The sequence below is a fragment of the Molothrus aeneus genome, chromosome 9, assembly GCF_037042795.1.
Source record: "Molothrus aeneus isolate 106 chromosome 9, BPBGC_Maene_1.0, whole genome shotgun sequence".
NCBI classification, from domain to species: Eukaryota; Metazoa; Chordata; class Aves; order Passeriformes; family Icteridae; genus Molothrus; species Molothrus aeneus.
In genome coordinates this window covers 6676943-6692516 of record NC_089654.1, presented here as the reverse complement: position 1 = coordinate 6692516, position 15574 = coordinate 6676943, and the positions used below count along the sequence as shown (strand labels likewise).

The 15574-nt window shown below is 53.3% G+C and overlaps 1 protein-coding gene across 1 annotated transcript; it reads right to left on the bottom strand.

Moving 5' to 3' along the window:
• Positions 1 to 408: 408 nt before the first annotated feature.
• DMRTA2 (DMRT like family A2) lies at positions 409 to 2830 on the bottom strand. Its single transcript, XM_066555839.1, has 2 exons — positions 2338 to 2830; positions 409 to 2154 (listed from the first exon to the last, which is right to left on the bottom strand). The coding sequence occupies exons 1-2, from the start codon at positions 2828 to 2830 to the stop codon at positions 1277 to 1279; spliced, it is 1371 nt and encodes a 456-aa protein (XP_066411936.1). The 3' UTR covers positions 409 to 1276.
• Positions 2831 to 15574: the final 12744 nt, after the last annotated feature.

Sequence of the window (15574 nt, the reverse complement as noted above, 5' to 3'; positions counted from 1 at the left end):
CACAGCTCCGAAAACAGCTCTGAAACCTTCCCTGCACTGATCTTAACTCATCCACCTCTGCCGCAAACACACCTTTACAATCTGAAAAAACGTCATTATTATAGATCCCTTTGCTTATTTTGACACAAAAACAACGGAAAGGCACAATCCCATTTCAGATACGAGGGGTAAAACCTCACTGCTGCTACACAACCCGCGGGTCGCAAGGTGGGATTTGATTTAACCAGGGCTCTCTTTGCAACACTTCCAAATTCCCTAAATATGACAAAAAACATCAGATACCGAAGTGAGAAATCCTGCTTAAATTTACACCTCTGTAGGTTTGTTGGGGATTTTTTCCTCAGGCAGAAATAAGAAAAATATTAGAACCAGAAATAAACGTATTTGAAAATTTCAGTTGATAAGGAATTTGCTCTTGCTTGTACGCTTCGTTTTTATTTATAAATTTATCTGAAGAATATCTAGTTTGACCATGATAAAAATGTAGTAAACATGTTTGTACTATTTGCATAAACTCCTTTAAATATTGAATGTACTTGTCAAATGAATTTCCCAAAACACACTTCCATCATCTCATAAAATACCACTTGCCATTCATAAGACCGATTTTTTTTTTTAATAGAAAATAACATTTATTTCTATGAAATGGAAACACAGAATTACCTGTTAGAAACAGCAAGAAGTTTGCTACATCGGAACAAGAAAGCAATTTTCTTGCAGATCACAAATGAAGGAGGCTTATTAAACCATCATACACCATTGGCGCCAGGGTCCTACGGACAGTTACAAATATATCTACTTTCCAATGTTATATACAGACCGCAACGTTTCTGGGGGCGGGAAGGAAAAGGTTTTCAGTTTGACAATGTTTCATCTATATGCCTGGTAAGTATTACAATGCGCTGCCTAACCTTTAGCTTAACGTTAATACCGAGTTCACCTACGAGTTACATTAATAACTTAGATTTCCATTTTATAACATTATACACTTGCTAGTATACATATATATATATATGTATGTGTTTGTGGAAAAGAGCGCTCGCGTGTGTGCACACCCCACGACGCGCCGAGGATATCCATGCTTATGGCCATAAGCAACAAAGAGCGACTCATGTCTGGACAATGAAAGTGCACCTGTATCACCTTAACACACCTACGCCTGTCCGCGCCGGGCTCTGCACGCAACCACCGCCTGCACGGGGGGAGAGCAAGCCCCCCGTGTCCGTCCACCCGTGCCTACCTAGCTACCTCTACACAGACGAGCTTTAGGAAGCCGCTATTGCTTCTCGGGGGTGTTGTTGACCATGGGCCCGTAGAGCCCTCCGGAGTACACCTGCTCCTTGTGCACGGCGGAGCGGTCCCGCATCAGGTCGCTGAAGGCGTAGTCCACGGGCGGCCGGAACCCCAGCGTGGGCATCAGCCCGGCCGTGGAGTAGGGGGTCATGAAGGCCAGTCCCCGGCTGTGCGCCGAGTAGGCGAGGCGCAGCGGGTTCAGTCCCAGGTGCGTGCCCAGGGGGTAGGCGCCGGCCTCGGCCCCGAAGTGCGTGGCGTTGGGCTGCAGCGGGGAGAAGGCGGAGCGGCTGCCCAGCGTGCCGATGGCCGGGGCCATGGCGCCGGCGATCAAGGGCCGGTGGTGGGCGGCGGCGGCGGCGGGGGTGGGCGGCAGGCCCTGCAAGGCGCCGTCCCGGGCCCAGCCCTCCTCGGGGCCCTTCTCCGGGCCGCGGTTGTTGAGGATCTGCTCGATGGCCTGTACCACGTCCCCGCCGCAGCCCTGCAGCACCAGCTCCAGCACGCTGCGCTTGTGCGCCGGGAAGACGCGCGTCAGGATGTCGATGGGAGTCCGCTGCCGGCCGCCGGCCGAGGGCGACGGGTCCTGCTCGTCCTTGTCCGCCTCTGAGCCCGAGTCCGAGCCCAGCGGGCTGATGGAGCCCGGGCTCTCCTCCCCCTCCTTCGGGCCCTTGGAGACGGGGGAGCTCAGGAAGGACTCGCCGTCCCCGTTCTCCGAGCCCGAGCCGTGGCGAGCATCTGGGGAGGAGGTGCCGGGCACGGACTCGCCGTCCGGGGAGAGGGGCTTCCCGCCCGCCTGCTGCGGGGTGACGGCGCGGCTCGGCAGCAGCGTCTTGGGGAACAGCTCGAACTTCTGCATCTTGGACTCTGCGGGCCGGGGGGGCAGAAGGAAGAGACACCGTCAGTGGGGCTGCCCCCGGCGGGCCCCGCGGAGCGCCCCGGCCGTCGGCAGGGCCACCCTCCCGCGGCCCCGCGCCCCGGTCTCCCGCCGCCTCTCCAGGCCCCGTCCCCCCATCACCCCCGCTCCGAGGGCTCGCAGCGCGGCCTTACCTGAGGCGCCGGCGCCTCCCTCGCCGCCGGCCCCGGCGCAGACGGAGCCGAACACCTCGTACGCGGGCCGGGGCGGGATGATGCCGTTGGCGGCCGCCAGCGCCAGCCCCTCGGCCGTGCCGTAGAGCAGCTGCAGCTCCCGGGCCTCGTTCTCCTCCTGCGCCTGCTGCCGGCGCAGCGCCACCTGAGCGGCCATGACGCGCTGGCGCTCGGCGATCAGGGTGCACTTGGCGCACATGCAGTCCTTCCAGCGGCAGTACCGCTTGTGGCCCTTCAGCGCCGACACCACGCCGTGGTTGCGGCACCGGGCGCACTTGGGCGTCCGCGGGTACTTCTCGGCCGCCCGCAGCAGCAGCGGCGGCGCCCGCAGCAAGCTCCCGGCCACGCTCACCGGCAGCGTGGCCGCCGCCGCGGCCGCCGCGGCCGCCACCGAGCTGGGGGGCACTGGGGGGGGCGCGGCGGGCACGCTGGGCAGCTCCGACCGCAGCTCCATCCCGGCGAGCCCGCCCCGAGAGAGCGGCCCCCCCTCCCCGGCCTCCCCCAAAGCGACGCGGGGCGGGGGAGCCCCTGCGCCGCACCCGCGCCCGGGCGCGGAGAGGCTCCCGTCGCCTTCAAGCGCAATCACGAGCGGGGGGCACACAGAGCCCCGGGAGCGGGCATGCAAACCGCAGAGCCTGTCCTCTCGCCTCGCTCGACGCCCCCGTCCCCCCGGAGAGGGGTTCAACTGAGGAGGGGCCCGTCGGGAGCCGTTCCGCGCCCTCCTCCCCTCTGCGCCCGAAAAGCAAAGCTAACACAAGAAAATCCGAGAAAACTTAGATCTCTCTCGCCTCCTTGCTCTCCGTGCGCATCTGGCGGGGCAGCACCAAGTTCATCGCGCCAGGCTCAAAGCCGGGCTCTCCCGTCCGCGCTCGCGGGCTCGCCGCTCCCCACGGCGCCCCGGTGCAACCCGAGCTGCTCGCTAAGCTCCGTTCCCCCGTCCCCCTGCAACTGCGGCCACAGATTAGCAGTGTCCCTTCAAAGAACAATCCGGCACCTTCAACGACAGGATCCCTCGCGAGGCTAAAATCCAGCAGAGAATAGCGGGAAAAATTTAAAAAAAAAAACAAAAAAACAAACGCCCGGACTCCCGAGCAGCACCTCCGCAGGCGGGCGGAGGAGCCGCGGCGAGCCCGGAGCGGCTGTCGGGCCGGGCCGGGAGCCCCCCGGGAGGCGGCGCGGGCCTGGCGGAGCGGAGCGGGGCAGAGCGGAGCGGAGCGGGGCGGAGAGAGTGGAGCAGAAGGAGCGGAGGGAGCGGAGCGCTGCCCGCCCGCCGCCACCCGCGCCGCCACTCGCGCTATTGTTGCGGCCCGCGTTGCCATTAGGCAACATTGGACAACAATGTGGCGCCTGCCATTGGCCAGGGCCCGCGCGCGCTGCGCTGATTGGCCGCGCCGCGCCCGCCGCGCCCGCGGAGCGCCGGGAGCGCCCGGGGGCAGCGCGGGGACAGCGGGGGCGCGCCTGGAACACCCCGACACCCCCGGGCTTGGCCCGCTTCTACTTTGCTTCGCTCTTTTAAATTCAGTGGTAACGGTACTTGCCAACCGTTTGATTTATTTTTTTTTCCCCCTGGGTGTTACTTGTCATAAAGGGGAGGGGGGAATATGCTGTGCAAGGTGACAATTCAATTTATGGTCTCTCCCCTCCCCTTGGAGATTTTGTTTTATGATAGTACGTAGTTTTATGATAGTACGTATGATAGTCTCTCCTTCCTTCCTTCCTTCCTTCCTTCCTTCCTTCCTTCCTTCCTTCCTTCCTTCCTTCCTTCCTTCCTTCCTTCCTTCCTTCCTTCCTTCCTTCCTTCCTTCCTTCCTTCCTTCCTTCCTTCCTTCCTTCCTTCCTTCCTTCCTTCCTTCCTTCCTTCCTTCCTTCCTTCCTTCCTTCCTTCCTTCCTTCCTTCCCTCCCCTCTTCTCTCTCTCTCTCTCCCCCCACTCTCCCCCTCTCTCCACACACCCACAGGTGAATGTCCGAGTGCTGCGGCAGCAGGAGAAGCCCGAGGTGAGTATGATTTTCCATCCTTTCTCTGCGCCCCAGAAAGTAAAGTTCGTTCTTTCTTTCTCCTGCCAGCTGTTTGCGTGACTACATGTTCAACAGGCGCCTTCCCCGCAGGGACAATAAACCCGAGGGACTGATTTTGAGGAGGAGGAGGCTGCGGGCTGGTAACTGTATATTAACCCCGGAGCTTTTGTTTTAGCATCAGCCGCCCGGGTTTGACGTCACCTTCGCTGGTAGCGGGAGGAGGTAGCACTTCGGTGGGAAATAACGCGCTCTCCTTTCCCCAGGGCTCTCCCCTCTCTTTCCCACGAGGGATCTCCGTCCTCCTCGGCACTTTCTAAAGTTTTTGGTTTTTTTTTTTCACACGAGTCCTTGCCCGTAGCGAGAACCCTCTGTCCGTGGTAGGGGCCTCCTCCTGCCGCTTCAGCATCCCCACCTGCGCTGCCCTGCCGGCCGCGGGACCTGTTCCCGGTGCCTTCCCGGGAGCTGCGGGCCCTGAGAGAAAGCCCCGGCTCTGCTCGGGGTGTGCCGGCGCTGCCCGGGGCTCCCTCGGCGCGCTGGGGACCGCGCAGGGCCGCGGGACAGCCCCGCTGCTGGACACGCACTTCCCCTTGGTCGCTCTCCTTCCGTGCTTGCGAAAAGCGCAATTGCAGAGCCCTCCAAATTTTCAATATTTTTGTTACACTTCCATCCGTCTTCTTTCTCTTTTTTTGGTTTTGTTTTTTTTTTTTTGGACCCGAAATGAGCGCTTTCCTACCCGATTTTCTGCGGGTGCAGCTGCTGCCCACTCCTCGTGATTTAGGTGTTATAACACCTTTATTTATTACAGCAGCCAAGTCAAAATATCCGAATTAATTTTATTCTCAACCACTAATTTTATTCTCCGGGGAGTATTACTTAAACCATCTGATTTAATTGGGAATTCGTAGAACTCGATCAGACCTAATAAGAAACATATAAAGTATTATTTTATGTTTGTTTACCATTAAGAAAATGTTCTCCCTTTTTCCTGGCAGGTTTGTTTGGGGTTGCGATGGGTTTTTTTCAGCAAATACCTTCTCTTTGCCCCCCGAGGCAGCCCGCCACCGACAACAGCACAGGACGGGTTACGCCGATTTCCCCCATTCCCTTGTCCTTCAGCTCTGACTTCAATTAAAGGGCTGGGTTATCCTTTCCGTTTATGGCGGTTTAAAACTATCTAGTTTGGAAACAACCATGAGGGAAAAAAACAACCAACAGAAAAAAAAACCCCACAAAAAAAAACAAAACAAAAAAAAAACCGACGCAACCCAAGAGTGGGTCAGTAATCAGCCAGTGAAACGCGGTGGTTTCTGTTCGGAGCCTCAGGCTTTCAGTAACATCGCAAACGGGGCTGTTGAAGTTGGAGCAGGCAAGGTGCAGCATCTCTGTGCCCAGGCTGACTCCTGGGCCCCGCTCCCTGTGACACGCAGAGTTGGGGTGCGCTGTCCCAGAGCTGGGCACGAAAACACCCGGTGCCTGTTTCTGCTGCTCGCCCAAAGCCAGCAGAGGACACCCCCTCTTCCAAAACACTTCGCCATGTGCTGGCTTTAAATGTTACACTCACTGCCAATCTGACATCGTAACAAAAAGGGTTTATTAAATAAAAATTTTAAAATTGCCAGAATATGTAACGCAACTGCGGGATTTAGCAAGTTCTGAGGACATTTGTCCAAATCTCCCCCGGTTTCAGGGTCTCTTGGCGGTTTCCCACCCTCGCTCCTCTCCGGCCGCCCCCAGGGCCGGCAGCGCCCGGAGGCGAAGCCGCCGCTCCCGGGAAGCGCCGCTCTTGGCGGGCTCGCTCCTGACCCGGAGCCGAGGCCTCTTCTCGGACTGGGCACCCTGCTCAGGGCTCAGGGAGACTCTGCCTTTCCGCTCTCCAGGAAGAAAGGGGCTGGAGGGGCCGCTTCCAACCGGGACACAACTATTCCTGTGTTGCTCTTCTCTTACGCGGTTCGTTTAGAAAATGAGAGCCCGGAATCACGCTTCTCACCGGTTTGACATTTTTTAATAATAATAATAATAATAATAATAATAATAATAATAATAATAATAATAATAATAATAATAATAATAATAATAATAATAATAATAATAATAATAATAATAATAATAATAATAATTTCTCCCCTGTCCGTATTTTCCTTTGAAAACTTTCGCTGTTACCCAGACAGAAATGCGCACATTTCACAGATTTGTTCAAACCAAGCACCCCTAAGCTAGGAGTTCGCCCGGAGCAGCAGAGGCGCGGCCAGGACTTGCCGTGGGCTCGGGGCTCTCTCCAGCTCTGTCCCGGCCTGCCAGAGCCCAGCGAGTGTGTGAGTACGGACGGGAGGCAGCGGGGAGGTGGATGCTGCTCTCCCCCCACCCCTCCCTTTTTCTTCCCTTCTCTCCTACTGCAATTCATTTCTGTTTGACGAGGCACAATAAAATCTTCTTGTACATCCCCGCTCCCGTGTCTTTCTGGGGGAGGGATGTTTGTTTTAGGCACGCACAGAGCAGCCGCGCTCCCGCTGCCCGGGCGGGACATAGAAAGAGAAATTCATTTCTCCAAACCCGGTGAAACGCGACTTTAAAGCCCCCGAGACTGGTCTCGCTCCCAGCTTGGCTCTGGGAGCAACTCCCAGCGTCAAACCACGCGAGGAACTCAGGCTTGGACCCGGCTCCTCTCCTCCTCCCGCAGGAGCAGCAGGGCTGGCACCGGGAGCGGGGCGGGTGCCCTGCCCGGGCCGGGCACGGAACGCGCCGACCTCTGGGGCTAAAGGGTGCTAGAGGGACCCTCACCGTGGTCAGGGCAGCCCGCGCCCTCCAGACGCGTGGAGTCGATACTACTTCGTTACAGGAATGCCCAGAGACGCCGCGTTTCGTTGCGCGGTGCCCCGGTTGATGCTCGGTTATCCCCGCTGCGCGTTTGACTCTGGCAGCATCCAGAAACGCACCACGGCCCAGCGCTCAAGGCTGGGTCAGCCCGCTAAAACACGATAAATTAAATGCTAATTTAATATATTTATTCTGAAGAAGCCCCGATTTCTCCGGTGTTTCTTTCTCTCCTCACTCCCCTTGATTCTCCTAAAGGCTTCCCGTGTACGGCTGCTCCGGTGCCCAAGTTCGAGAGGGCTGCGGCAACGGTGCTGCTGCAGCTTCCCCCAGTTGCAGTAGTAAAATCTTAATTAAAAAGCGCCCGGCTATTGGCTGCCATGCGGGGGAAGGGACACGCACGCCCGCAGGCAGCGCAGCCCTCGGAAGCATCCCAGAGAAATATAGTTCTTGATTAGTGTATTTTCATCTCGTTCTTAGCGGAAGACAGTTTGTAAGTACCTGCTAATGTTAGTGCTCTTTAAGGTTTCAATTGTTCTAGGGGGTTTGCCATTGACTTTTTCATTATTTACCTACTGAATCAAAGTAAGCAAATGCCATCTGTTTCCCTGCTGCTATCATCTTCACTTTTAATTATCCGCCCAGCCGCCTAATAGAGATGATATTAAACTAAATCTTTTTGACATTAAAAGTAATTATCCCCAAACCAATATTACAAGAATGAAAATTACCACCACCACTACCCCCCCTTCAAGAAAAAGGCACATTCCTCCTAGTCCAGGCAATCTCTTCAGATCCGGAGCGAGGAAAGGGAGACGGAACTCCCGTTAGCCCGGACTTTTCAAGTATTTGAAACATTATTAACTCGATTTCCCGGCTCCCAGTGGGGGAGGAAAAAGCGACAAGGGGGAAAGATTTGTGGGAGAAAATAAGGGAAATTCTGGGCTCCGCGCACTCCTGCGCGGGCTCCTCTCCTCCCGCAGCCCGGCGGCCGCACGGGGCCGGCAGGTTCCCAACCGCGGCTTTTGGGGAAGAGCACATCCCAAAGACACAGACACGCGGCCCTCGAAGGGCTTCGCACCGTCCCTCCCGCGGCACCGGCCGTGCGGGGACGGTCACTGGAGGGACCCTGGGATCGGGGCCCATGGCGATGGAGGGGCACGGCGGGTCCTCTGACAGATGGCCGCCGGCTGATTTACCTCCAGAGTCATTTCGCCTACTCTCAGGCTTCTCCGCCATTTCTCCTCCGACTCGCTTTAATATGAGCCGGAGCCGCGTCCCCCATTTGCTTTAATATGTGCTAAACTGAGCTAATTTTAATTGCATGTTTCAACTTTGCTAATTAAATAGAGTGGTCTAATTAAAAGTGACTAGGGAACAGTTTTAATTCAACCCTCTACTTTTTTAACAATCCATTATGCAACAAATCCAGGGTAAGCCCTCCCTTTAAAAAAGCTACAGATGATTGAGTTTTTACACCTTTTTACACGCTCACAATGGGGAGACTTGACCCAACATATGTAGCGGTGGGGCCGAGCCCCCCCGGCTCCCCGGCGGGGCATCGCGACCGAGCCGCCTCGCTGCTGCTGCCCCGCCTGAGCGCCGCTGGACCCGGGGGCTTCCCGGGGCCTCCCCGCTGGAAGTGCGGAGACTATTAGCCCAGCAGAGGTTAGAGTAGCACATCCCCAAGACAGCAGACCAGGATTTGGGAAAATCGGGCTCTTTACACGCTTCATCTCTTCACCAAGTGCTCATTAGGTTGTTAACCTCTGGTTCACATGAAAGGGGCATGTGATGAATCCCCTCCCGAACAAATGGGCGCATCCCCCTTCAGGCACTGAACAAAGCCCTTAAAATAACTGCACAAGAAAGCCTTTAGTTGTTACTCTAAAATTTCTTTTCTCTGAGAGCTTGTGCCCATCCACACACACGCACACCGACACACAGAAAGGGGGAAAAAAGCTCACACACGCAAAAATCCATCCATCACCCCTCCTCCCCGTGTGCTGGAGCTAAAAATTAAAAATCCGTGGTTCGTCCCCAGGGCCTTCGGCGCTGGCTGACGTCCCCCGGGTTTGGCTGAGGCTCGGGCTGGGGCTTCCCAAGTGAGGGGAAGGAAATCTCAATCGCTTCAGCGGGGCGGGCAGGGGAGCATCCTCTGCCTGAGGAGAGGGAAAGCCACGCGTCCCGGCAGAGGACAGCGCCCTGCGGGGACACGGGGGTTTGGGGGTGCCCATGGCGGCCCCCAGCTCTGCTCTGCCCTTCTTCCACCCGCGAGCCGAGCGGATCCTCAGCGGAGGAGACCGCGGGCAGGAGTTCCCCTTTCTGGCCGGGGGAGTGCGGCAAGAGAGCGGCTCCTCTCCCAGAGCAGACGGGATCAACCTCCGCAGCCAGCGCTGCCTGCTCGGGGCTCGCTGCCCACGGAGGGCCAGGGAGCCGAGCCTGGCTCCGCATTCCCACCGCTCGCCTGTGGATTTGGGGCTCTTTAAGACCTTTGCTTTTCTCTCCCTCCCTCCCTCTCCCTCTCCCTTTTTATTTCCCAGCCCCTCGGGCATGGATTAAAGTGACAGACAATTTCCCCCCCCCCCCCCCCCCCCCCGCACCTTATTGATGGTTAAATGCGCTCTGAGTTAATGCGCGGGAAGCGGGGAGGGCGGGGGGGCCGTCCCGGCAGCGCTGCGAACCCCGGCGGGCCGGGGGCGGCCGGGCCCGGGCGGTGCCGCCGCGGCCCCGCGCAGGCGGGCGGTGCGCGGCAGCGGAGGCTCCGCGGGGACGGCCGCGGCCCCGCAGGGACACGCGCGTGTGCCGCAGCCTCCCGGCAGCCGCGGGGACACGCGCTGGCCCTGCCGGGAGCACGCAGGTACCGCGGGGGCAGCGGCCCGGAGCCGGGAAAGCCCCGCTCTGCTAATTTACCGTAGGGCGCTCCGAGAGGTTCATTAAAAAGGCTCTTGTCAGCTCCCTAACGATCCGAGAGCTTTTTAATTATATTTTATATTCCCCTACCCGTCTCCTAACTTCAAACACATGGTAAAAAGGATTTGCTGTTTTGTTTCAGGTAAAACCTAATAATTAAAATTCAGACCCCGTCCCATGCATCTGCTTCGCCTTTGCCAAATGAATTGAAGGGAGAGAGAAAAGCGATTTCATTGAGATCACAGATGGGGTGCAGGTTTTTGGAAGAAATTTGAGAAACACCATTGTCCAGAATCAAAACTCTATGTCTTGCCCCACAAAGGGGGCTGCTTTAAGCCCCTCAACTTCTATGGGGCTTGTTTTTTAAACTTTAAGTGTTCCGCACAATAAGCTGCCACTAAAATGTCACAACCACTCTAATTCCAAGTGTGTCTCACTGCAAAGGGTGCAGAAAAATGAAGGGAGCAAAGGGAAGGAGTGTAATTAAAAACCTCGGAGCTCCCTCCTGCCTGCTGGGGCCCGGCGACCGGTCCGGGGAGGGGCGGCGGGGAAATGCCCCCGCCCGTGGCAGCGGCACCGACACCCCGAGGTGCGGGACCGCCCCCCCCGCGCCGCTCCCGCATCTGCCCGGCCGCAGCCCGGCTCGGCACGTCGCGGCGCTTCCATACTTTGGAGGCTAAATTTTTTCATTAGCCGAAAGCAGAAGAGTAATCCTTTTATTTTTATTCATGATCATGACAACCCCGGTCGGATTTGCCAGAGGATTCCCCCCTTCCATGTTTATTGCCCCAGGAGCTCAGGAGCAGAACAATCCTGACGGAACGCGACAGATAAACACAGTCTCCTATCGTTAAAGAGACACATCGAGGGGGTTTGCGGAGGGGAGGGCGACAGCGTCATCCAAAACCACACGCACTTGGGGCAAAAAATTATTCTTGTATTCTTTTTCCAGTTGTCACGCGATATTATAAGGGGCTCTTACACAAACACAGACTTCTTTCAAGTTATTCATGGACCATCCGCAATCTCCCACGGCACCGTCCAGCCCCGGCCGGTGCCCTCAGCCCCGCGGGAGCGGGCAGCGCTGGGGCGATGCCCGAGCATGTGGCTCCATTTGTTTGGTTGGTTGGCTGTTTGTTCGTGGCTTGTTGGGGTTTTTTTCCCCCGGGAATGCCCAAATTTTCCTTGGGCGCCCCTCGCCCAGCGCCGGGCTGAGCGGCCCCATCTCCGCCCCCGCCCGTGGGATGAAGGCGCGGCACCGAGCGCTTCCCCCTCTTTCGGCTTCGCTTTAATTATCTTCTAAATAATTTCTAAATAATTGTCAGTGGAGGTGCGGGCAGAGCCGGGCCGGGTGCGGAGCCAGCGCGGCCGCGGAGGGAAGGGAGGAAGGGAAGGGAAGGGACACCCGCGGGGGCGGCTCCGCGCCCGGCGGCCGCCGCGCTCCGGTGCCGCGGGAATTCTGCCCCGACGGCTCCGTCCCGCCCGGGAGAGGCCGAGGGCCGGCTGCGGTCCGGCCGGTGCCGGGACAAGCCCGGGAGGTGCCTCCGCCCCATCCCGCTCCGCCGCCCCAGCATCTCCCGGGGAGCCGGGGCAGCGAGGTGCGAAGGCGCGGGGGACCCGCACCAAGGCGGGGATCATTTTTTTGGTGTTTTTGTTTCTTTATTTGGTTTGGTTTTCCCACGTTAGACGATGCTGCAACAGCCGCACAACGTCTGACTCACCTTCGTCTAAACCTTGGAGAAGTGTATTTCAGCAACGGAGTGTTCTCTGTAAATCGCAGGTTCTAAAAATTATCTTCCCCCTCTTTTCTTCATTACATCCACAAAATTATAAATTATTTTGTTCTTCTGCATCAGCGAGTTTATAGCTGTCACTGAAAATTTTCCTTCGCCATTGCCACCAGTTTGGAAATGCTTTCCCTTACGCAATCAGTCTTAATTAATTAGGACACATAAACAGGCAAATAGGCTTACACAAAATGAAAAAATATTCCTAAAGTACACCTTAGAAAAATTTTTAAGCTCCTAAAATGGCTGCAACAGAACGGGGGTTTTCAAATGACAACAAATGAGGTCTACCTGTAAATTTAGAAAAGGCAAGATCATGAGTAGGATGCCATAATTTCAAGGTACAAAATACTTATCAGTGATAGGAACTCAAGCTAACAGGGACTGTGACAGTAGATTAAATAAAGCATAGAGGCAAATAAAATGATAGAAACTACATTTTTAGGTGAATGAAAACATACCTATATTCACTACTTTACAAAACGATCATAATTCTTTAAAATCACCCAAATAGCACTACCTTTTTCAAAGAAAACTGCATAAAAAGGAAGATAACAAAAAGAAATTAAAGTCACAGGAAAAGACTAAGATTGTAACCAAAACTTTTTGAAGACACTATCTTAGATCCTCAGAGTACACATGTATCTGACTTTAAAAGACTACAGAATGCCCTCAAGAGCAGTTGGGTCATGTGAACCAGCACATTCAAGGATGTAATAGGAAGACAGACTCAAAACTAAAAAGAAAATCAGAAAATCCATGGAAATTTAACTTTTGGAAGACACAAATCCTGAATTAAACAACTGTCAGACTGCAAGGAACAACTACCAAAAATGTAAAGGATTATTAAAAATATGTGGAATAGGAAACCTGCCAGAAGATATTTTTATGGTGTAAAAGACTCCTTTTATTAAAAATAGAAACAACTAAGCTAGTCATTTGTTGCAGTGTTTACTACAGTGGAAACATATTTTCTTGAGTTAAAAAAAAAAAGAAAGAAAAGTAACATTATCTGAGATTTGATGGCTGGAAGCAACAGAAATCAACAAATTTTCACAGTGAGAGGATTCCAGCCATGTCCCCAAGAACCTGTGTGGGAGCCTGTGCCATTCAAGGTACTCAGACACCAGTACCTGGAGAAAGGGATCAGTGGTGAGCTGTTGCTACCAATAAATAACACAAACCCATTCAAGTTGAGTGGATGGAAAGGGAACAACAATGAGCTGTGGAATCCTGGGGAACACTGTCAGAACGTGGAGCTGGGCAACAGCGAAGGAAACTCACTGGTACTAAGTACAAAATAACAATTCTGTTAACCAGCAGTTCTGCAATCACAGGAACTAATGAAACCTCCTCCTATAACCAGCAGTTGAGCGACATTTGAATTGAATTATATTAAGGCTGCAGTGTGACTTCAGTCTTTATTACACAAAAGAATCCACAGAGGAAAGCCCTGGCTAAGGAGTGGATTCTCTGCTATCTAATGAGACATTAAAACCCTTTGAAACTTTTAGGGTGCTTTTAGGGTCTGGAGTGACTCCCAAGAGTTGGATCTGGAGTGAGCCTTGCCTTCACTGCACACACTCAAGGGACCTTTCATCTGCCTTCTCATTTCCTGAATTCTGGGATGCTGACTTTGCCAAGACTTAAGGAAATTTTAGACAGCCAAACCTTTATAGCATTAAATTTGTTGAAATAATAATCAACCCCCCGCCCCCCAAACAAAAGGATGTAAAATACAAAGGTAGTAATAAGATATTAAAAAAATTATTTCAAAGAGCCTGATCAATTTCATCCTACATAAATCAGCAGTGCTGTCAGGGGGAGCAGCCTTGCCTTCCTCTTCCTCTCATCTTCACTGACTCCCATCAGTGAGCTGCATCAGCCTCAAAACTGCTCCAGGAAAAAAATGGTCACTTTTTAATTAGTTTACCTGGTTCCAGTGCAAGGTGGAGGCAGAGATGGCTCTGCTGGCAGAAGTATGCATCTGTATCAGACTAAATTGAATATAAAACTGCCTGGATCCTGACACATTTAGTGCTAAATTTGGTATTTCTCCACCTTTGTCATCTGTGGGGGAAATAGTTTCAGGTAGAGAACAATCTCTCATGCTGTGTACAGTGTACAATAATTTCTCTTTCTTTCATGACCTGTCCAGAAAAAAAAAAAAAATTAAGGCTACTGCAGTTGCTTTCTCTTTTATACAAACAAAATAATAAAACTAAACTCAGGTACAGAATCAACATCCAGTTTCCACTCTCAGCTCTTTTGTTCAAAAAGACCAATGGCTGCAATGAACATCCACTGTCAAGGGCTGGGTTGGCTCACCCCAGGCAAGCACACACAGCTGCCAGCCTAAAGACTGATTTTCACCCTCCTTCTCGAGGACCTTAAAGGAATTCTGTATTTTGGCAGTCAAACAGCTTTGCTAGTGGGCAGCACACACATTAGAAGGAGCTGTGCTATGGTGGTGTTGAAGCAGACTAGGGAATGTCCAGCACAGGAACTTGTCTCTCCTCAGCCCTCACAATATTAGAAAAACCAAAGTGTGAATTAAAATCAGTGAAAATTCCTCTAGGGGAGGCCATCATCACTATTTCCAAATAAAATTGTGTCCTCTGCTTTGTCAAATGGTGGAAAATCTTGGTGAGAGCTGAGAGCCCCCAGAAGCAGGGCAGAAGAAGGGAAGCCTTTGCCCCAGGGAGGAATGGCACACAAAAGACATCTCCACCCTCAGCATTTCTCACTGAGTGCTCCAAGCAGGTTCTGGTTCTGCCTGGTAGTGACTCTTCTTGTGTAGAGACAGCCACTGATGTGCTTTGTGCTTGCTGTGGAAGCTGTTCTAAGACACTGAAATCTTCTCATGCATTGTTTAGGGAGCCTGGACACAAGGCCTGCATAATGAAACACTTCAGTCCTGTGACTCTGGGATATTGTGACTTGATTTTTCCCTACATAAGGAAGAGTGAAATCATATAACTGTTTAGTAGAAATATTGCTGCAATTGAAAATTTATTTTAAGTTTCTAATGTCACTGAGTAGGTACAGTTTATGAAAGCCAATGTCCTCTTCTGCTACATTAAAAAGGACAGACAGACCCCCCAACACAGATCCATTAGAAACATCCTCAGCACTCCCACTGAGCTGAAGGGTGCACATGTAGAGAGCACAGAGCAAACACTGTGTTCTGCATGGTCTCTAATAATGATTTCAAACACCACTGTCAACAGGCAGGAAGTTTCTCCCAAAACCAGAGCGTGCCCACCTTCACCCCACGAGCCACGGAAGCCGACGCATCGCATGGGATTCCTTCCAGCAACAGTAATTCCCTAAGACTTAAAACTAATGCATTAATCACCTTAATGGTAATCCATTAATGTGAAGAACCTGAAGATAAAAAGGCAGAATCAGGGATGTGCTCTGTAGCGATGGTGTTACAGTTCTAGGGTAATACTGAATTACAAAATTCGAGTGACTAGAGGATTATCCATGCCAGCAGAGCGTGTGAAGTGAATACCAGGAGAGCAGAAAATGATGGCATAGAATATTAATATTTCTACACAGGGATTGGTTTATGCTGATGGTGTGATTCAGAAAGGTGACTCGACATGGTTGCTTCTTGAAATCAGGCCCAAAGTATTTAAGGACCAAAATCATGAACGTTTTATTT

Bases quoted from the DNA above. Each gene is read 5' to 3' on its own strand.
- DMRTA2 (XM_066555839.1), bottom strand. From the start codon at position 2,830: ATGGAGCTGCGGTCGGAGCTGCCCAGCGTGCCCGCCGCGCCCCCCCCA. The intron at 2,155-2,337 runs GTAAGGCCGCGC...CCCGGCCCGCAG, and splicing joins GGGAGGCGCCGGCGCCTCAG to AGTCCAAGATGCAGAAGTTC.